The sequence below is a fragment of the Anguilla rostrata genome, chromosome 15 (genome assembly GCF_018555375.3).
Source record: "Anguilla rostrata isolate EN2019 chromosome 15, ASM1855537v3, whole genome shotgun sequence".
NCBI classification, from domain to species: domain Eukaryota; kingdom Metazoa; phylum Chordata; class Actinopteri; order Anguilliformes; family Anguillidae; genus Anguilla; species Anguilla rostrata.
This window is the reverse complement of record NC_057947.1, coordinates 35068349-35090739: the sequence shown is the minus strand read 5'-3', so window position 1 is coordinate 35090739 and position 22391 is coordinate 35068349. Positions and strand designations below refer to the sequence as shown.

At 39.6% G+C, this 22391-nt stretch overlaps 1 protein-coding gene across 4 annotated transcripts; it reads right to left on the bottom strand.

Moving 5' to 3' along the window:
- Positions 1–3: 3 nt before the first annotated feature.
- tmtc4 (transmembrane O-mannosyltransferase targeting cadherins 4) lies at positions 4–21972 on the bottom strand. 4 transcript variants are annotated; one of them, XM_064311861.1, is made up of 18 exons: positions 21834–21972; positions 20814–21017; positions 20057–20172; positions 19379–19595; positions 18171–18258; positions 17582–17682; positions 17079–17171; positions 16775–16936; positions 15301–15503; positions 13719–13893; positions 12580–12711; positions 12078–12157; positions 11237–11344; positions 10683–10824; positions 9521–9635; positions 7615–7727; positions 6520–6589; positions 4–258 (listed from the first exon to the last, which is right to left on the bottom strand). In XM_064311861.1, exons 2-18 carry the CDS (start codon positions 20973–20975, stop codon positions 104–106), a joined length of 2232 nt encoding a protein of 743 aa, XP_064167931.1. In that variant the 5' UTR covers positions 20976–21017; positions 21834–21972; the 3' UTR covers positions 4–103. The 4 variants fall into 4 exon arrangements, with proteins under 4 accessions (XP_064167931.1, XP_064167932.1, XP_064167933.1 ...); XM_064311862.1 differs by having other exon boundaries at positions 21781–21882; XM_064311863.1 differs by lacking the exon at positions 21834–21972 and adding an exon at positions 21443–21577.
- Between the last annotated feature and the right edge of the window lie 419 nt (positions 21973–22391).

Below are 22391 nucleotides of genomic sequence, written 5' to 3'. Positions count from 1 at the left end.
AAACTTTTTCTCTTTAATTTTTATTCAAGAATGTGAAGTACAATACAAAGATGAAGAGCACACAACTGCGATGTAGCCTACGTGCAGTAGCCTAGCTGAACATTCAGACAGTCGTCTTCCGCTGTTGCTGCTGCTCTAGTTTGCGCAGGAGCATGTTGTAGTTTTCCTTCGTCCCCGGTGCATTGGAATCTAGTTTTAAAGACATCTCGTAGTGCTTCTTGGCCATGTCCAGTCTCCCCCAGCGATGATAGAGAACAGCTGAAACGACAGGAAGTTTTGAGTAAGTTTTAAGAGCAAGCATGACTACTAACAATACCACATCCTTCCAGTAATCACTCACTAGTTCTGTCCAAAATGGCTGCCGTGCATCACCCAGGTGGATGCTACACATTGGTGGTGGGTGAGGTCCCACCTCATCACTGTAAAGCACTTTGCATTTATATAGCACTTATATAGCACTTTTCCAGATGTTCAATGTGGCAATAATTTTACATTTTTTGATACGTATGGATAGGAAATCATGTTTGTATTACAACTGTGCTGAAATAAATGAATACTATTTTTTTAAAGAATATTAAGATGAATGATGTGCTTTTGTGGAAAACAGCAAAATACATAAGCCTATAGACTTATGTCCAAAAAGAGTGAAAAGTGGCAATAATTTTTAAATGCCATTTTTTAAATACGGATGGATAGGAAATCATGTTAGTATTACAATTGTACTGAAATAAATGAATAAAAAAATGTTTTAAAGAATTTTAAGATGAATAATGTGTTTTTGTGGAAAATAGCAAAATACATAAGCCTATAGGCTTATGTCCAAAAAGGGTGAAATGTGGCAACAATTTCTAAATGCCATTTTTTTGATACAGATAGATAGGAAATCATGTTTATATTACAGCCCCGGTGTAATAAATGAATAAAAAATGTTTTAAAGAATTTTAAGATGAATAATGTGATTTTTTGTGGAAAATAGCAAAATACATAAGCCTATAGGCTTATGTCCAAAAAGGGTGAAATGTGGCAACAATTTTAAAATCCCATTTTTTTGATACAGATAGATAGGAAATCATGTTTGTAATACACCCGCGATGAAAAAAATGAATAAAAAAATGTTTTAAAGAATTTTAAGATGAATAATGTGTTTTTGTGGAAAATAGCAAAATACATAAGCCTATAGGCTTATGTCCAAAAAGGGTGAAATGTGGCAACAATTTCTAAATGCCATTTTTTTGATACAGATGGATAGGAAATCATGTTTATAATACACCCCTGATGAAAAAAATGAATAAAAAATGTTTTAAAGAATTTTAAGATGAATAATGTGTTTTTGTGGAAAATAGCAAAATACATAAGCCTATAGGCTTATGTCCAAAAATGGTGAAAAGTGGCAATAATTTTTAAATGCCATTTTTTTAATACAGATGGATAGGAAATCATGTTAGTATTACAATTGTACTGAAATAAATGAATAAAAAAATGTTTTAAAGAATTTTAAGATGAATAATGTGTTTTTGTGGAAAATAGCAAAATACATAAGCCTATAGGCTTATGTCCAAAAAGGGTGAAATGTGGCAATAATTTCTAAATGCCATTTCTTTGATATAGATGGATAAAAAATCATGTTTGTAATACACCCCTGATGAAAAAAATGAATAAAAAATGTTTTAAAGAATTTTAAGATGAATAATGTGTTTTTGTGGAAAATAGCAAAATACATAAGCCTATAGGCTTATGTCAAAAAGGGTGAAATGTGGCAACAATTTCTAAATGCCATTTTTTTGATACAGATGGATAGGAAATCATGTTTATAATACACCCCTGATGAAAAAAATGAATAAAAAATGTTTTAAAGAATTTTAAGATGAATAATGTGATTTTTTGTGGAAAATAGCAAAATACATAAGCCTATAGACTTATGTCCAAAAAGGGTGAAAAGTGGCAATAATTTCTAAATGCCATTTTTTTGATACAGATGGATAGGAAATCATGTTTGTAATACACCCCTGATGAAAAAAATGAATAAAAAAATGTTTTAAAGAATTTTAAGATGAATAATGTGTTTTTGTGGAAAATAGCAAAATACATAAGCCTATAGGCTTATGTCCAAAAATGGTGAAAAGTGGCAATAATTTTAAAATGCCATTTTTAAAATACGGATGGATGGGAAATCATGTTTGTATTACAATTGTACTGAAATAAATGAATAAAAAAATGTTTTAAAGAATTTTAAGATGAATAATGTGTTTTTGTGGAAAATAGCAAAATACATAAGCCTATAGACTTATGTCCAAAAATGGTGAAAAGTGGCAATCATTTTTAAATGCCATTTTTTTAATACGGATGGATGGGAAATCATGTTTGTATTACAATTTTACTGAAATAAATGAATAAAAAAATGTTTTAAAGAATTTTAAGATGAATAATGTGATTTTTTGTGGAAAATAGCAAAATACATAAGCCTATAGGCTTATGTCCAAAAAGGGTGAAAAGTGGCAAACATTTTTAAATGCCATTTTTTTGATACAGATGGATAGGAAATCATGTTTATAATACACCCCTGATGAAAAAAATGAATAAAAAATGTTTTAAAGAATTTTAAGATGAATAATGTGATTTTTTGTGGAAAATAGCAAAATACATAAGCCTATAGGCTTATGTCCAAAAAGGGTGAAATGTGGCAACAATTTCTAAATGCCATTTTATTGATATAGATGGATAGGAAATCATGTTTGTAATACACCCCTGATGAAAAAAATGAATAAAAAATGTTTTAAAGAATTTTAAGATGAATAATGTGATTTTTTGTGGAAAATAGCAAAATACATAAGCCTATAGGCTTATGTCCAAAAAGGGTGAAATGTGGCAACAATTTCTAAATGCCATTTTTTTGATACAGATGGATAGGAAATAATGTTTATAATACACCCCTGATGAAAAAAATGAATAAAAAATGTTTTAAAGAATTTTAAGATGAATAATGTGATTTTTTGTGGAAAATACATAAGCCTATAGGCTTATGTCCAAAAATGGTGAAAAGTGGCAATAATTTTTAAATGCCATTTTTAAAATACGGATGGATAGGAAATCATGTTAGTATTACAATTGTACTGAAATAAATGAATAAAAAAATGTTTTAAAGAATTTTAAGATGAATAATGTGATTTTTTGTGGAAAATACATAAGCCTATAGGCTTATGTCCAAAAATGGTGAAAAGTGGCAATAATTTTAAAATGCCATTTTTAAAATACGGATGGATGGGAAATCATGTTTGTATTACAATTGTACTGAAATAAATGAATAAAAAAATGTTTTAAAGAATTTTAAGATGAATAATGTGTTTTTGTGGAAAATAGCAAAATACATAAGCCTATAGACTTATGTCCAAAAATGGTGAAAAGTGGCAATAATTTTTAAATGCCATTTTTTTAATACAGATGGATAGGAAATCATGTTTGTATTACAATTGTACTGAAATAAATGAATAAAAAATGTTTTAAAGAATTTTAAGATGAATAATGTGTTTTTGTGGAAAATAGCAAAATACATAAGCCTATAGGCTTATGTCAAAAAGGGTGAAATGTGGCAACAATTTCTGAATGCCATTTTTTTGATACAGATGGATAGGAAATCATGTTATATACACCTGATGAAAAAAATGAATAAAAAAATGTTTTAAAGAATTTTAAGATGAATAATGTGTTTTTGTGGAAAATAGCAAAATACATAAGCCTATAAGCTTATGTCCAAAAAGGGTGAAAAGTGGCAATAATTTCTAAATGCCATTTTTTTGATACGGATGGATAGGAAATCATGTTTGTATACACCCTGATGAAAAAAATGAATAAAAAATGTTTTAAAGAATTTTAAGATGAATAATGTGTTTTTGTGGAAAATAGCAAATACATAAGCCTATAGGCTTATGTCCAAAAATGGTGAAAGTGCAACAATTTCTAAATGCCATTTTTTTGATACAGATGGATAGGAAATCATGTTTATAATACACCCCTGATGAAATAAATGAATAAAAAATGTTTTAAAGAATTTTAAGATGAATAATGTGTTTTTGTGGAAAATAGCAAAATACATAAGCCTATAGGCTTATGTCCAAAAAGGGTGAAATGTGGCAACAATTTCTAAATGCCATTTTTTTGATACAGATAGATAGGAAATCATGTTTGTAATACACCCCTGATGAAAAAAATGAATAAAAAAATGTTTTAAAGAATTTTAAGATGAATAATGTGTTTTTGTGGAAAATAGCAAAATACATAAGCCTATAGACTTATGTCCAAAAATGGTGAAAAGTGGCAACAATTTCTAAATGCCATTTTTTTGATACAGATGGATAGGAAATCATGTTTATAAAACACCCCTGATGAAAAAAATGAATAAAAAATGTTTTAAAGAATTTTAAGATGAATAATGTGATTTTTTGTGGAAAATAGCAAAATACATAAGCCTATAGACTTATGTCCAAAAAGGGTGAAATGTGGCAAATTTCTAAATGCCATTTTTTTACATAAGATGGATAGGAAATCATGTTTGTAATACACCCCTGATGAAATAAATGAATAAAAAAATGTTTTAAAGAATTTTAAGATGAATAATGTGTTTTTTGTGGAAAATAGCAAAATACATAAGCCTATAGACTTATGTCCAAAAAGGGTGAAAAGTGGCAACAATTTCTAAATGCCATTTTTTTGATACAGATGGATAGGAAATCATGTTTGTAATACACCTGATGAAAAAAATGAATAAAAAAATGTTTTAAAGAATTTTAAGATGAATAATGTGTTTTTGTGGAAAATAGCAAAATACATAAGCCTATAGGCTTATGTCTAAAAAGGGTGAAATGTGGCAACAATTTCTAAATGCCATTTTTTGATACAGATGGATAGGAAATCATGTTTGTAATACACCCTGATGAAAAAATGAATAAAAAATGTTTTAAAGAATTTTAAGATGAATAATGTGTTTTTGTGGAAAATAGCAAAATACATAAGCCTATAGGCTTATGTCCAAAAAGGGTGAAATGTGGCAAAATTTCTAAATGCCATTTTTTGATACAGATGGATAGGAAAATCATGTTTGTAATACACCCCTGATGAAAAAATGAATAAAAAATGTTTTAAAGAATTTTAAGATGAATAATGTGTTTTTGTGGAAAATAGCAAAATACATAAGCCTATAGGCTTATGTCCTAAAAAGGGTGAAATGTGGCAACAATTTTAAATGCCATTTTTTGATACAGATAGATAGGAAATATGTTTATATACACCCCTGATGAAAAAAATGAATAAAAAAATGTTTTAAAGAATTTTAAGATGAATAATGTGTTTTTGTGGAAAATAGCAAAATACATAAGCCTATAGGCTTATGTCCAAAAAGGGTGAAAAGTGGCAATAATTTTTAAATGCCATTTTTTTAATACGGATGGATAGGAAATCCTGTTTGTATTACAATTGTACTGAAATAAATGAATAAAAAAATGTTTTAAAGAATTTTAAAATGAATAATGTGTTTTTGTGGAAAATAGTAAAATACATGTCCAAAAATGTCCAATTTTTTGAAATTCCATTTCTTGATTTGCTTCTGGAAAACTGAAACATTAGGTAAACCTATTAGGGATTTAAAAGCATTTTTCAAACTGTTTGATGCCCATCCTTATCAACATCATACATGATAAACATCATAAAGGGGCGACATAGCTCAGGAGGTAAGACCGATAGTCTGGCAGTCGGAGGGTTGCCGGTTCAAACCCCGACCTGGGCATGTCGAAGTGTCCTTGAGCAAGACACCTAACCCCTAACCCCTAACTGCTCTGGCGAATGAGAGGCATCAATTGTAAAGCGCTTTGGATAAAAGCGCTATATAAATGCAGTCCATTTACCATTTACCATCATCACATGTAAAAAAAGACCTGTATTGAGGTCCATAGATGCAGAATACCAAATTTATTGGTAATCTGTCAATGTTTGTAGGAGGAGAGGCATTTTTAGTGTTAGGGCAGAAGTTATGGATCCTCATCAGGTGAGGGAACTATGTCCCAAATTTTTTAAATATCAGTCAAAAGGGGCACAAGAATGTTAAGCTCTTGTCAAGGGCACTACGGCACTTTCCCACCAAACATATTTACCAAGTTAGGGAAGTACCCAGCATGAAAGCTAAAAGTCATTTGAAGTTAAAGACGAGGCTAAAAAAATAAGAAAAAAGATTTGAAATAAAACTATATGGTTTCAGCATCTGCAGTGTTTGGGCTCCTAAATAAAATGCAAATTTAAAATAGAGCATTTAATACCGGGAGCAAAGTTTAGATTTACAGAAGTGCCTTGTAAGAGTTAAGAATCTTTCACACTGAACCATTTGATTTCAGTAGCCTATATGCATTTTGCCAAGATTATGATCTTGAGTGCAAGTGTGCAAATCTGATTTCCTCCTGAAGTCCCACAGAACTTATCTTGTCAGGTTAACAGTGTGATGCACTGCAATTTCAATCATGCTAAAACAGGTCTTACCTAGATTTCCATGGCAACTGGCAGAATTGGGGTTGATATTCAGTGCGCTAAGGAAGAACCCTTCAGATTCCTGTATAATAAAAACACAGTAAACGCACTGTGGGGTAAAATTCTGAAAATAACATACATTTTAAATGGGGGGGGGGGGGGTTGGGGGGGCGGTAGAGAACTTCAATAGAGAATTCAAACAGTGATTTCAATGTCTACAAAGTATTTTCTAAACAGAATCTGCCAAGATTCTGAGATTCAGAATGGTAAATCAGAGTCATGCAAAATATGCAGTCAGACAAGGTATTACAAATTCTATGTAGGACTGTCTATCACCTATAGGCAAATCGTAAATGTAAATGTTCTGTACAAAGGAGACCATTTCTCTTTTGGAGAAGGGAATGATAAGAAATGATAATAACAGAAATGTGATAGCATAGAAAATGTGACTGTGGCTGACATTAAACATATAGCAGATGATGAACTGAACTGAAGGGTAATGCAATGTTAAGGTGATTGATTGGTGCAATGTTAAGGTGATTGATTGGTGCAATGTTAAGGTGATTGATTGGTGCTCCCCTAATTCTTACTCTGAAGATTTCAGTCAAAAAAAAATCTTTAAAATAAATTAAAAACTGCTGATGCTGTGTGAGAAGAAGAAAGTAATCTTAAATTAAATTCAATCTTATTTTATTATTTTTTCAGACAGGTCATCATGGCGTACGGTTGAATCCTTGAGGCATTTTTACTTTCAAATATGCATACAACTGAAATGAATAATATTTGTTACAAAACTATATACACAACAATTACACTGAGTAATTAAAATTGCCAATAATGTACTTTTTTTTTTTTCAATAAAATACGCAGTATAGTATGTGTTGAAATACTCAATGATTTGCTGTATTACTGCCTGCGTGCTTATAAGAGACAACAGCATAACAAGTACTGAGATACATAATGAAACAACAGCGTTATCAACAGTTAATTCCACAGGATTTCCATGCAGTCAACAGTGGAGTGAAGACAGGTGCAAAAATGGTAAGCTCACCAGACTAAAATACAAAAAAATAAAAATAAAATAAAAAGGCGATGGTTTGACTCTACCTTGTACTTCTGCAGTTTCCCCAGGACATTGGCCAGGGAGAACATGATGGTGTGGTCATTGGGAAGCAGTCTCAAGGCCTCTTTTCCAATCACCTCTGCCTGCGCCAGGTTGCCTTAATGATATAATATATGGAAAAGGTTAACGATACATAGAGGAAAAGGCATTATTAAGCAGAACCATTGGATTATGGTTGGCACGGAAACACTGACTTGCGCTTCTTCAAGAGCCTTTCAATTCCCGACGTGAACAATATGGTGGGGCCCCCAATGTGAATAAAATCAAAACAAATTTGAATTCTTAAACAGGCATGTTTCAATCGGTGCACAAACAGGATGAGTAATACACAACCAGATCTCTCCATTTCATTCATTTAAGGAAATAATGCCAAAAATGCACTGCTTCAAACCCTACTGTACAAAGATGCTTAAAACAAAAAGGCCCCATGTGGTGAAAGCCTATGTAACACCTCTGTGGAGACATAACCTACTTAAAGTCATGTACACTGAAGGACCATAACTTACTACTTGCTACATAACCTACTTCCATATATAAAATCACCTTTACTCCAAAAGGTTCACAAACCTCAATGACATAGTAATCGCTACACTATAACATAGGCATTTGCAATTTCTATTTTTTTTTTCTACCACAACAATGAATACTAGGAATTATGAATACATTATTTTTTGCACATGAATGCATTAAATGAGCTTATTAGTGAGATCATTCTCTCACTCCACTGTCAGTCCATTCTGACCAGTCCATATTCAAGCATGGGATTCAGACCATGTCTGATTATAGGCATAAAAACGTGCTGAAAAGGTACACAAGTTTTTTTTTTCTTTTTTAACTGTAAAATGTGGCCAACCACCGAGGACAGGAACCCCAACACTGGACTTCCCGTAGTTCATTTTGGGGTTCCTCTGTTTCATGAACCAGCTGTGATTAGACTTTGTCTTCTCTGCACACAGAGAGAGTGCTTCCGTTTCCCAATTAGAGTTCAACACAAGGGCGACCGATTTATTGATCTCTGTCAAAACTCAAGTTTGACCGGAGTCAGAATACATTCGCTGTCATTCCCCACCCCTCGTCTAATTCAATGAATAGACTCTTTATTTCCCCCAGACGCAGTAAAGCCGGGCATGACTGTGCCTGTGGTCACGGTCTTCTGCTTGGTCAGCACTGTTTATTTATTTATTTATGCACGTTTAGTTCCGGGAAAAAGCCGTTAATTTTTTTTCCTTTCCGAGGGCACTCCACCGCGGAAGAAAGCCGCGCGGTCAAGGTTCGAAAGGCTCGGGTAGGAAAGAAAAGTTCTGGAAGCAGGGCGAGGTTACCGATTTTTAGACCACGGTAAATTACTCTAGGGAGATCCAACCTGCGTGGGAGACACAACCAAGCTGGGTCTTTCAAATCAAGGCCATTCTCCACACAGCAAGCAAGACTGCCCACAGAACAACACACAAAGCTTTAATACATAAATTTCAAGCATTGCCGATTCTTCCTTTTCCAATCTAATCACGTTATTTGGGTAAATACCATTACGAATACATACCCTTGGCTTTAAGAAAAGTCTGTTTTTTAAAATGTCACGTTGACACAGAGACGTGCATTTGTCTGTGAACAGGTTCTATGCGGGAAGACCTTCTGCAATCAGGCAAACTGGGTGAGTAAGCTTGCTCGAGCCTACCAAATTAATTATTGAAAAATGATATTCACAGAATTACCCAATCATCAACAAACACACCAAAAAATATACTGGAAAATGACTTGCTGGATGGTTGCTTACTCAGTAGGCCAACCCCCGCCCCCCCAGTATTTTTTAGGCCCTGGTTACGCCCCTGGGGCTGCTCCTGTGTGAGGAGGTGCAGACTGGCACCTCCACGCAGAGCAGGAGGCACACACCTGTGTTGTCCAGGAGTATGACCATGTTGTTCCAGGCCAGGCTGTGGTCAGGCTTCAGCATGGTGGCGTTCTTCCATGCGTTCAGAGCATCCAGGTGCCTGTTCAGGTCTGCATACTGGAGAGGAGTACAGCACAACAAGCAGGAAACATTTCTTAAAAGCATGGTGATCTGGGGAACTTACTCATGCAACAGGAAAAAACAGATGATGTGTGAATGAAGTTTGTGGAACCACCCAAAATGTATAATGGGCACAAATTTTATTTTATTTTTATTTTTTAAATTTATTTTTATTTATTTTATTTGTTGCTTGTTTGTGTTTGTCTGTTTTTCTTTTTGTAGAGGAGAAATGGGGCAGGGAGAATTTGCAAGGGAAGAGTTGATGCAATTCTGAAGTTTCATGTTTAAATACTGTTGTGGGAATATATGTATGTTAAAAATACAATAAACATATTGTTAAAAATAAAAAAACAAGGAGGAAACAAAGGCTGTTTCCAGTCTGCATACTGGATAGCAACACATCACTGCAACTATTACCTGGGTTTTCAAGAGGATTCTTGCGGTACTGTAGGGGACCCCTGACCAAACTTAATATGCAAACACTACACATAGATTTGGGAGAATACACTACATGTTCAAAAGGATGTGGACACCTGATCATCTGATCCAATATAACATCCAAAATTATGGGCATTAATAATTCATATGGAGTTGGTCCACACTTTGCTGCTATAACAACCTCCACTCTTCTGGGAAGGCTTTATACTAGACATTGGAGCATTGCTGCAGGGATTTGCTTCCATTCGGTCAGAAGAGTATAAGTGAGTTTGGGCACTGATTGAGCAATTAGGCCTGGCTGTGCAGGCCAGTCAATTTCTTCCACACTGTTCTCGACAAAATATTTTCTACACGGACCTTGGTGTGTGCCTGGGGGCACTGTCATGCTGAAACAAGAAAGGGCCTTCCCCAAACAGTTAGGGAAGCACAGGATCATCTACAATGTGAATGTATGCTGCAGCATTAAGATTTGCCTTCACTGGAACTAAGCGGTCTAGCCCAAACCATGAAAAATCAGCCAAAGACCAAGGGGTGTCCAGATACTTTTGGTCACACAGATCAGAAAAGTGTGAAGCCTGCATTACGACCGTCGGATTGGCGGCTTACTAGGCGTCCGAGGTTGTAGTAGCAATCGGGATACTTCCTCCGGAACCTGATCGCATTCCAGTAGCTCTGTTCGGCGTCTCCGAACTTCTGCAAGCTGTTCTGCACGATGCCGAGGTTCATCCAGGCTGCGGCGAAATCAGGCCTCGGGGAAAGACACAGTGACATCATCAACTGAGCGAACAGTCGAGTAAGCCTAGGGGCTAAAACGCTAACACAATGCCGCAAACTGATAGAAAATTGCAAAAACAACAAAAAATTACTCTAGAAGTATGACCACAGAGTACTTCCTGTCCCACCAATCAACACACAAAATTATTTTCCAACAGAAGCAGCTCTTTCTTTCCCAAAAAGACCCACAAAGTTTCTGAAAACGCAATGTGATGATGTTGCAATATTTGGCTAAAACTTCTGCTTGGCCCTGTGTTGGTCGCTCTGATGCTATTTTAACCGTTACAGGTGTGCTAGAAAGTGTGGTGAAGAGTGATATCATGCCGAGGTGAACAGCAGTGAACGCTCCTAATTCAGCGCAGTGTTAGGACTGAATGTGCACCTACTGGATGCGAACAGCTTCGGAAAGCAGCTCCTCAGCTTCCACTAACTCGTTCCTCTCCTTTAGTATGTTCCCCAGGTTGTTCATGGCGTGGACGTATTTCGGATTTAACCTGTAAAAACAGCCCAGTGTCCCCACAATCATTACATTACATTTGTTTGGCAGACACTTTGATCCAAAGGTCATTGGAACAACTATAAAACACAGGTCCGATAAGGTACAATACTCATTATGTAACAGTTATTCATAGCCATGAATACAGCATATGCAGTTCACACATTAAGCATAGGCTAGGTCAGAGAGTAATGTTGAGTCAAACTAGTAGGCATGATAAGCAACATGGCATATACACTGCACATTTCTTATCTACATCCTTAACAATAATTTGTTCTTAAGTGACCTGCCTAGTTAAACAAAGGTTAAATAAATAAATAAAATAAACTACACAGCACAAGCCATGTGAAATTAAAGAGAAAACAGGTCTGATTAGCTCAGTCTGGACGGCCGTGTGAAACACATCACTGTCACAAACTTTGCAAGTTTAGTCTACCTTTTTACGAGCTCATCTCCGGGTTAAAACTTTGGCTACAGACAGAAACATTTACAGCATTTTGTTGATTATTTTCCAAGAGAAACAGAAACATTCACAACAAACACAGATGTTCCTTGTCACTGAAAAGCATTCACCTTCATTAGAAATGAATATGTTAACGGTGGAGGTACATTTTGAATGCTTTAGGAACAATTGTTCTACATTAACAGGATGTTTGCATCCCAACTGAACATATAGTTTCATTCTAAAGGTAGCAAATAAAAAATTAATCTGGATATTTCATGAAACGTACCGCACAGCCTCTCTGTAGTATTTGATTGCAGCACTCTGATCGCCTCTGTCTGCCAAGTTCTTGCCAACATTGTAATGAACCTGAAAAATAACAACTTTTAGTCCAACCATTTTTTTTTTTTTTTTACTTTTTACTGAAATTCTTTTTTTTAAATTTATCATACGGACTTCCTGAATTCCCTGAATGTACTGAATGCTTTAAATAACTCCTCTGGGATGTCGACAGCACTTCAAAACATCCTGGCAAGATTGGACCTGGGCCTCAAAAGCAATGTTCTTTATTCTCAACACAAAAACTCAAGTGTTGGTTTTACATGTCTTAAACTTGAATTTGTGAGAAAAAAGATTTCTGAAGAACCAAAAACTCAAGAGTAACAGAAAACGCATTTCAATACACGGATATCGAATTTTCAATAGCAATAACAGTCGATCGTCCACAGTCTATTAAAAGTCATTGAATGGGGGACTGAATGGGGGACTGAATAGGGGTCCAAGAGGCTCACCTTGGCATTTAGGGGGCACACAGACAGGGCGCTGGTGAACAGGGCCTCTTCAGACCGCCACTGCTGACTGCGCAGGGCGCAGCGAGCCACGTTCATACCCAGCAGCCCCAGCAGCGCGGCGTGGACGAGCTTCTGCAGGAGGACCACAGAGAAAAACAGCGCCATCAATCAAAACCAGCATCATCAAAACCAGCATCATCAAAATCAGCATCATCAAAACCAGCATCATCAAAACCAACGTCATCAAAACCAGCATCATCAAAACCAGAAAACCAGCATCATCAAAACCAGAAAACCAGCATCATCAAAACCAGAAAAACAGCATCATCAAAACCAACGTCATCAAAACCAACGTCATCAAAACCAACGTCATCAAAACCAGCATCATCAAAACCAGCATCATCAAAACCAGAAGAACAGCGTCATCAAAACCGGCAGGACAGGAAACCAAAAGGTACGATGAGCATCACCCAATACAGGAAGCCCGGGACAGAGAGGGGAGGGAGTAGTGTACGGTAATCGGGGGCTCTGACACGTAGGCTGGCAGGAGGGGCTGCCTGCTAACAGCACCGAGAAGAAAGATGTTGACCCGAGGGCAAACATCTATCAAAGAACGAGAACAAAGTCAAAAAATCCAAAACTGTGGGGAGAATAAATCAAAAAAATAAAAATAAAATCAACAACCTGAGAGTGGCACCCCACATACAGAGAGTGAGGAGGGGGTGAGAAAACAGAGAGAGAGAGGGAGAGGGAGAGTGATAAAGGGGGGAGAGATAAAAATAGGGGGAAAGAGAGAGAAAGACAGAGAGCAAGAGAGAAAGAGAGATAGCAAGAGTGAGAGAGAAAGAGAGGGAGTGTGAGAGAGAGGGGGAGAGACATAGAAAGAGAGAGAGTGAGTGAGAGCGAGAGGGAGAGAGTGCAAAAGAGGTAGAGAGAGTGAGAGAGGGAGAGGGAGTTTGAGAGAGGGGGGAGAGAGAGAGTGAGTGAGAGCGAGAGGGAGAGAGTGCAAAAGAGGTAGAGAGAGTGAGAGAGGGAGAGGGAGAAGGAGTGTGAGAGAGGGGGGAGAGAGAGAGAGAGAGAGAGAGGGGAAGAGAGGGAGACGGGCGATCAGACAGCCACACGCCGGTGCGCTGCAGTACCTTGTGTCTCCTCCAGAGGCAGCAGGAGCAGCCCAGCGCGTAGGTGAGGATCAGACAGTAGCCGGCGGTGGACATGTACAGCACGCGCTCGGCGATCACGAAGCCCACGCGGAAGAACAGGTTACTCGCCGGCAGGAAGGGGATCACCAGGAGCACCAGCCCGAAGGTGAGAGTCCTAACACAGGTGTGCAGAGTAAGGACAGGTGAGAGTCCTAACACAGGTGTGCAGAGTAAGGACAGGTGAGAGTCCTAACACAGGTGTGCAGAGTAAGGGCAGGTGAGAGTCCTAACACAGGTACGCAGTATATGAGCAGGTGAGAGTCCTAACACAGGTGTGCAGAGTAAGGACAGGTGAGAGTCCTAACACAGGTGTGCAGAGTAAAGGCAGGTGAGAGTCCTAACACAGGTGTGCAGAGTAAGGACAGGTGAGAGTCCTAACACAGGTGTGCAGAGTAAGGGCAGGTGAGAGTCCTAACACAGGTACGCAGAGTAAGGACAGGTGAGAGTCCTAACACAGGTGTGCAGAGTAAGGACAGGTGAGAGTCCTAACACAGGTGTGCAGAGTAAGGGCAGGTGAGAGTCCTAACACAGGTGTGCAGAGTAAGGGCAGGTGAGAGTCCTAACACAGGTACGCAGTATATGAGTAGGGGAGAGTCCTAACACAGGTACGCAGTATATGAGTAGGGGAGAGTCCTAACACAGGTACGCAGTATATGAGCGGGGGAGAGTCCTAACACAGGTGTGTAGAGTAAGGGCAGGTGAGAATCCTAACACAGGTACGCAGTGTATGAGCAGGGGAGAGTCCTAACACAGGTACGCAGTATATGAGCGGGGGAGGGTCCTAACACAGGTGTGTAGAGTAAGGCAGGTGAGAGTCCTAACACAGGTACGCAGTATAAGAGCAGGGGAAAGTCCTAACACAGGTGTGCAGTGTAAGGGAGTGTGCTGACAGAGTGTGCAGGTGCAGTGTGTCACACACACAGACCATACAGACATAAACCAGCCGGCCTTCCTGAGCACATTCATCCAATCACATTTCAACAAACTCCTATCAAGCCTGAGTTAAGAATGACAATTCCAAGGAGCAACTCTTGCTAGGTATAGCGAATTTACTGCAACGCGGTTAAACTAAAGCTGCAGCCCCACTGCATGCTGCAGCGCTAACCGCAGGATTTTAAATAACACATCGTTTTACGAGCCCGTCCAAAGCAGTGCTGCTCAAACTTGGTCCTGGGGGATCCTTGTGCATGCTGGTTTTTGATAATCTTGTTTACACTTTTCATGTTTTGAGGGATTATTGACACATCTTTTGCCACATTATGTCAGAAATAGGTATGCATGCCATGAAGAATAAAAATCCCACATTCACAGTGTGCTATTGTGCAAATGATTGCATGAAGAGAACAGGGCCATTACAACAAACCATTTGGTATGTAACAAAGAATTCAAAGGCAAAGCAAATGATAATGAGTCAAACTTGCATCACGTCAATATGGTCAAGTAAAAATTATTAAAGAACTTTAATTAATAAAAAAAACACCCCAGGACAGAGTTTCAGAAAATACAAACCGCAGTTATTTACCTTCTCTTATGACTGTCCTGCGAGAGCAAAGCTTGACTAGTCAAGCCGAAGAGGCCGCCCCACAGCAGCAGCACTGGGACTACCCTCCAATCACAGGCTGACTTAATAAGAGGTACGCAGCCCATCGACCAATCAAAACACAGCCACCAGGGACACAGAAGCAGCCATGCATTCAGGGAGTAGTAGTAATTGTAGTTCACAGCCTGCCAGGCAAAAGAAACAGGAAGGAATTGAAATACAAATATTAAAGGAAAACTGAAAAATATAATTAAATAAATAAATAAATGAATGAAAATCACACTCGATATAACGGCATATTTCAAAGCCTTCTGTTTGAGAAAGTGACGGTTTGGTATGGATGTAAGTGAGCTAAATTAATGAGGGCTGGCCTTGGCTCCAGTTAAAAGCAGTGGTGTGAGGCAGAAATCAATGCTGCCCCCCCCCCCCCCCCGCTGTGCATGGGCAGACACACAGCAGCACACCGCTCCGATATTCAGATATCGTTTTAATGTCATAACCGCACGGGCCAACGTTTGATGCTATTCTGGGCATTAGGACTGAAGTGGGACCGTGTGCTTCACAAAAAAAAAAAAACACACTGCTTTTCCTTCAGGCTTCAAATCCTTATCAATAATGTGACACTACATTACAGGCATTTAGCAGACGCCCTTGTCCAGAGCGACTTACACAACTTCCTCGGTTTTATATAGCAAATCCATTTATACAGTTGGATATTTTACTGAAGCAATTCGGGTTAAGTACCTTGCTCAGCCATAGGTACCAAGGCAGTGTCCCACCTGGGGATCGAACCTGTGACCTTTAGGATACCAGTGCAGTTCCCTAATCACCTGTAAGCTAAAGGTTGCAGGTTCAGGACACTGCTGTTGAACCCTACACCAACGTGCTCAACCATAATTGTTTGTCTTATCCTGAAATTCAAATAAACCTGAATATGTATCCAGCTATATTAACGGATACTACGTTAAATAAAATGCAAAAGCTGTGTAAGGCCAATGCCCAAATGTAAGAAAATGCCGGTGCTGTAATGTGAGGTTAAATGTTTTTCATTCTGGCAATGAAATCTAAATCTTCTGACTTTACAAGCCCAGTTTTCTCACCATTATCCTACACTGCTGCACCACTGCAGCCAATGAGTTCAACCTTCAGTTCAGCATGCTCTTATCAACCGTAAGTTTTGAAATGGCCCCTAATTAATACTTGCGAGTAAACAGGTTATGGCTGGTTTAGCTTCAGCACCCAAAGTGCAAGGCCCACTGCAGGAGAACGACGGTCGAAAGCCTGAAACATCCTTTCGTACCAACCATGCATGTGGAGAGCCAAACCAAACAATCGCACAGCCATGTTCGGCTAGGAAAACCCGCAAATAAAATCATCAACACTAATATAATCATCATTACACTCCAGCCACTCCAGCGCTGTGCACTTGAACGGGGATATTCAATGTTCTACTCACTCTGAGAAATACATTTTCTGCAAAGGATGCTGGGTTATCCACCTCAGTGAAGGCAGGGGGGCCAGTTCCCATGATCCTCCACCTTGCATATACAAGAAGCGCGCCTCCGAAACTCAGAAGGGCCATTCGTGTCAGGAATCCCCTTCTGAACAGCTCACTGAGCTGAGGCAGGAAAAAACACAGGTCGAGAATCAACTGCGGAGTCAAGCGAACTGAGCAGGCACAGCACCGAGCGTGTGCACAGCAAAGCACAGGCGTACACCGCAACGTGAGCCCAGCCTTAATTTTAGGGGGTTAAACTCACATCCGCCACCTTCTGCCGGAACAGGACCCGCTGGGCGAGCTCGTGCACATTCACGTTGCAGACCATGAGGATGTCGAAGGCAGCGTTCACTCCCTGAAAGAACGCACATCGATTTCTCTCCAATTCTTAAACACACGGAAGCCACAATTAGAAATACTGTACATTTCTTAGAATATTTACATGTCTACAAGTATCTGTCATAAAATATGTGATTTATGGCATAAACAATGTTGAGAAATATGTTATCAGAAAAAGAACATCTGCTGTACCATATATTAATGCATATTATTATTATATATTTATATTCATATGGTAAGACACTACTAACACTGTGACCTATTGAGAAGGATACAAGCCATTCACCGAACGCTGCCAGGTACTGAGCAACAGGTGTAAAAACAGCGAGCATGTGGGCCCCAGGATGCAGAAGAAATGAGCAACCTAACTGAAAACAGTTTGTGGCTCGCAAAATATCATTTTCAAACGATATTTTAAAGACGTACCAAAACTGTGATCCCCTGTTCCTTGCAGAGCATGGCCACGGCACACAATACAAGGCTGATTACAATCCACGCCGTCGAGAACCTGTCATCTTTAGAGTTCCCTTTAAAAAACAACAACAACAAACAGTGGGACAAATCAATACTGAGCCAACTCCAACAATGTTGGCACAGCTTGAAAACATAAACTGTGATCCCATTTATTCGTCATTAGTTGCTGCTGTGTAAAATCAACAAGGCATTTTTTTTTATTTTTTTTTTAGAATTTGTATTGTAAAACTGTTAACCAATGGCAGCCAGCAGCAGATTCTGAGTCAGGCTCTGCTCAGGGGTTTCTTCCTGTTACCAGCCTTGGAGATTTTCCCTGCCACTGTCCACCTAGCCCTGCTCTTGGCGGGGGGGGGGGGGTCAGGATCAGGCCCAAAAGTGCTTTGTGACGACGACCCTTTGTAAGAAGCTCTGTACAAATACAGTTAAACTGAACTGAACCAAAATGGAGACTAGCTCCCCCTCTGGTATACTCTCTACAGGCAGGGCTGTCAGCGGGAATACGTAAAGATGACGACCGTTAGCCTCTCAGCTTCATACTCACCCTGCTGGAAAGCCCTGCAGTACGTGAGAAAGGATAACTGGAAGAAGAGGGCGCACAACAGGTCTGCTCGGCCGACGATGCCAGCCACCTGGGAGAGAGAACACACCAAACAGAAAACCGTTAGGGGACGCCATCACCCCAAAATCGCTGACCGCCGCATTAGACCACAGACACTTACTGCTCCCCATGGGCATAACTTTGAGAAAGCATTAAATGTTTCCCCCCAGCATTAAGAAGATGTATTAGGAGGCACACTAGTGTCCGATGCTAAACATCCGCTGTTACCATCCAAAATGCAGAAACCCCAATTTTGGTCATCGATACTTCACCACAACACAAACCATGCAAGCGAAACCCAATTCACCAACGCAACCGCCAACAGCAGTCGCACAACTTCAAAAAACACCGCAGCACGCGCAGCCCACCTTTTCCATTCCTTCCGTCCGATCTTCCTGTCAGGGCAACGCCTACGATAGCCAATTAGCTGGACTCACGGGGGGGGTGCTGTATTTACTGCTCTATGACTCTGTACGGGCGGGACACCCCTGAGCGTGGCGTCCTTTGATACGTACTCATGAGCTAGCGGTCTTTTCAAAAGGCACCCCACAGACCCAAGGTGCAGCACAATCCTCTCTGTGGCTGATTAGGGGAGACTGGAGAGGCAGCATCTCAGCACTCCTCAGAGTTCAATAGGCAGAGGCATCGTGGGAAGGCTAAAAAAAACGAGACGTCTTCAGCCTCTAATAACCTTGCCTCACTACATAATGCACACCTTTGCGTGAATCGCACCAGGTGCGAGCTGCTTTGTTCTCTCCCGCCCTTTTAATGTATGTTTCATCCAATCACCCGGGGGGCGGGAAAATTCATCCAATCACCCAGAGCGGGAAAATTAATTTAGTCAGCAGCTTTTTTTTTTTTTTTTCCAAAGTCTAATTTTTTTAGGACAAAGTATTTTCACCCAAAGAGTAGTCACTGTGTGGAATAGCCGGCCAGGTCATGTAGTAGAGGCAAAAAATCTGGGGATTAGATACTAGCTAGTCTGTAGGCAATCGGAGCACTCATTCAGTCAGGAAAACGGCGAGCATTGTTGGGCTTGAATGGCCTCTTCTCCCCCATCATGTTACGTTATGTTATGTAAGGTTACGTTACGTTTTATTTGTTTGCTGCGGAAAAGCCAATCCGGCAAGTCGCGCCTGCGTCATACTTACGCTCTCTGTGTGAATCGGATGCACGGCAAAGAGGAGAGCAGCCAAGGACGATGCCTTGGGCGCCTGGTTGAGCCTCTTCCCCTTTCCGTCGTAGGCCAAACCGCCAATCAGTATCGCGAACACGTCGATCATCAACACGGAGATGGCACCGTGCAGGCCGATGTTGATCACATGGAAGCCCACTGGATGCAGTCCACCAGCCAGGAGGTAGTTCAGTCTGTAAGAGTGACACAGCATCATTATACAGTTATACTGGTGTCCATGAATGAGAACATCCACGCAGAGCTATCCTTACTAAAGACCCAGGTGGGAATCACACGATTGTTCTGCTAAATTTCCAGATGTTTCTGATCTGTCAGACAGGTGTTTTGGGGCTTTTGCTAATTACTGAGAGAATTTTTCAGTCAGCAAATGCAGCGGCCTTCCGTGGCCTACCAGGCCCTTTGTGATTACTAAGCTCACGTGCACTCTGTTTCTTCTTAATGGTGTTGCAAAAAGTTGATTTTCGTAAGCCTAAGGTTGGGCCTGAGGTATGTCTCTGACTATTATTTCACAGCCTCATAATGGTTTCCTCTACTTTCACTGGCACTACTCGGGTCCTCAAGTTCACAAACGTCAATAACAGGCTCCAAAGGCAATCAAAAATAATTTACGCAAAGTGGATTTATTTGAATTTACCTGAACGTCAGCACCGTGAGAGGCCGGTAAGACTTGTGGCTGGTGTTGCTGCTCAGGTTACTTCCCCAGAAGTCATTTCTCCAAATGTTACTCAGCGGCGTATCTGGTTTTAAATCCTTAAATGAAAAACAAGCAGATAACTCAGAACATTTTCAGTCATATACGCCAACAACACAGAGGGATTATACCCACAAACAAGTGCCCTCAGAAACTCAGGCCAGTTTCTGTTTATCCATGGTGCAATCAAGAGTAAAATGTTTAATAATAAAAAACATTTCTCACACAAAAAAATTAGTTCATTCTAGCCACTCTGGAACTCATTGCATGCACGAGCATGAATGTAAAATATTATTTGATCCTTAACTCAATGTTTAGGGCAAAGTGCATTTGGACATGGATAGACTGACACGGGCCATTGTCTGCAACTGATTTGCAGCATTTGTGCTGACAATGCACTATAAACTTGTGGTGTTTGATGCAGGAAACCACAGCCCTCGTTGTTTTGAATACCTTTCAATCAACAACTGACCTGGAATAATATGTGATTAAAGTTTCAAAGTTTCCATGTAATAATCATTGACTCATGACAGAGGTCAATATTTCAAACTGCAGTAATATACAGATTAGACTTTAACAATACAGTATGTGCTTGCCAAGTGGTTGCTTTTTAGTCACGTCTCTGTGTGTATTAACTGCAATACCTGTGGACAAGCCACACGTTCAAGGGATATTTTTATGGCATATGTTAAATGGTTACCTTGTTGTTGATAATAGCTTCAGAATCATCAAACACGAACTCTCCATCATAGCTATTCATGAAACAGAGGAGAGCCGCTAAACAAACGAGGACCCTGGCCTGGGAGTGGGTTAGCTTCGGGAGCGGTACGTGGTGGTCCCAGTTAAGTTCTGACAGTACCATCTTGCCTGCGACGCTCGTACATCCCGCCCGGCCATCGATTGCCTGGTGAACACATATTAACCCAAACTTTATTACCAGGGGTGTGTGAAAGATCATTTCCCGTGATACATTTGCTTAGTTACAGTTCTGATCGGAGATATAATGCTGCCATTTCCACCTCGTTCGTTCGTTTATTTCTTTATTTTTTTGTAAACACTGCTGATGTGGGTGTGTTTGCCCGCTTCTGTATCAACCGGTTAGACAAGGTAACTTATACCCAGATGTTACCATGATTATTGCTAAGTATTAGCAATCTTCTTTAACAAATGCGTGCTGGCGCCGTTGTCAGAATGTGAACTACCTTACAAAGCATCTGAAACAACCGCCGTTTCTCCGTATCGTCTGCTGTATCACGAAAGTGAGAAATAATACATTTAAAATCACCATGTATACACAGCTAGCTAGCAAACAAAGAACCGCCGGCGTACCTCGGCATTTAAAAGACAGAAAGGCAATCAGCCAACTTAGCAAGGGAGCTAGTAGACTAGTTTATTTTCCTGCTGGGTCTCCACCTGGTTACACCGTACACTGACAAGACAGTTTGCTGTGCTAGTAACCCACGCTTCCCTGATTTAAAATAATAAATATTTTAATCTAATGCACGCTGAGAATCTAACGTAACCAATGAAAATGCACGAGAGCACACACACATTGCAAGGCCTGTATGTTTCGCCCTGAAGCCAACCCAAACAGCCAGCTAGCTTAGCTAGTCTACTTGTGTTACCATGGAGTCACGTCAAATACAATACATAACACAACAACCTACAATCGACAGAAAGCCACATGGCAGTCAAATAACGGTGGGTGCTTGTAACTCACGGCTGCACGCACGCTGGTTCTACCCCCTCTTTAAGACGTGGAAACCGGGATATGGGCGGGGAGAACGGACAATTATGTATGTCACGTGGCACAACACAGTTCCAGTGCAAAAAGCAGCCGTCCCAGCGGTCAGCTTTCGGCGTTGCCGTGTGGACACGGCTTTGTATTATTTTGTGAAAAAAGACACATTTAGCAAGGAAACGATTAACGTAACCATGGCTCGGTACAAATTGAGCACAATTGCTTGTATTTCTGTTGATCAAGACAGTATAGGCTCCTGCTCTCTGGATTGCCTGACATGCTGTTTTACATTTCTCTAGAGTTTTCTTTAAAATGGGAACGTTCTTACTGTAATTAAGGGATCTCACCAGTATATTTTTCGCGTGTTTTTTCAACGTGTGCGTTTGTATTACATTAATATAAATACGTTTGATTATTTTTCATTAAAGCCTCCCTCCCCTCCGAAATGTGTATTTCTTCCTTATCTTATTCTGCTTCCTGAACTTGTTATTTTTCCTGCCAGCAGTACTGTTATTATTATTAATTTCTCCCATTGAT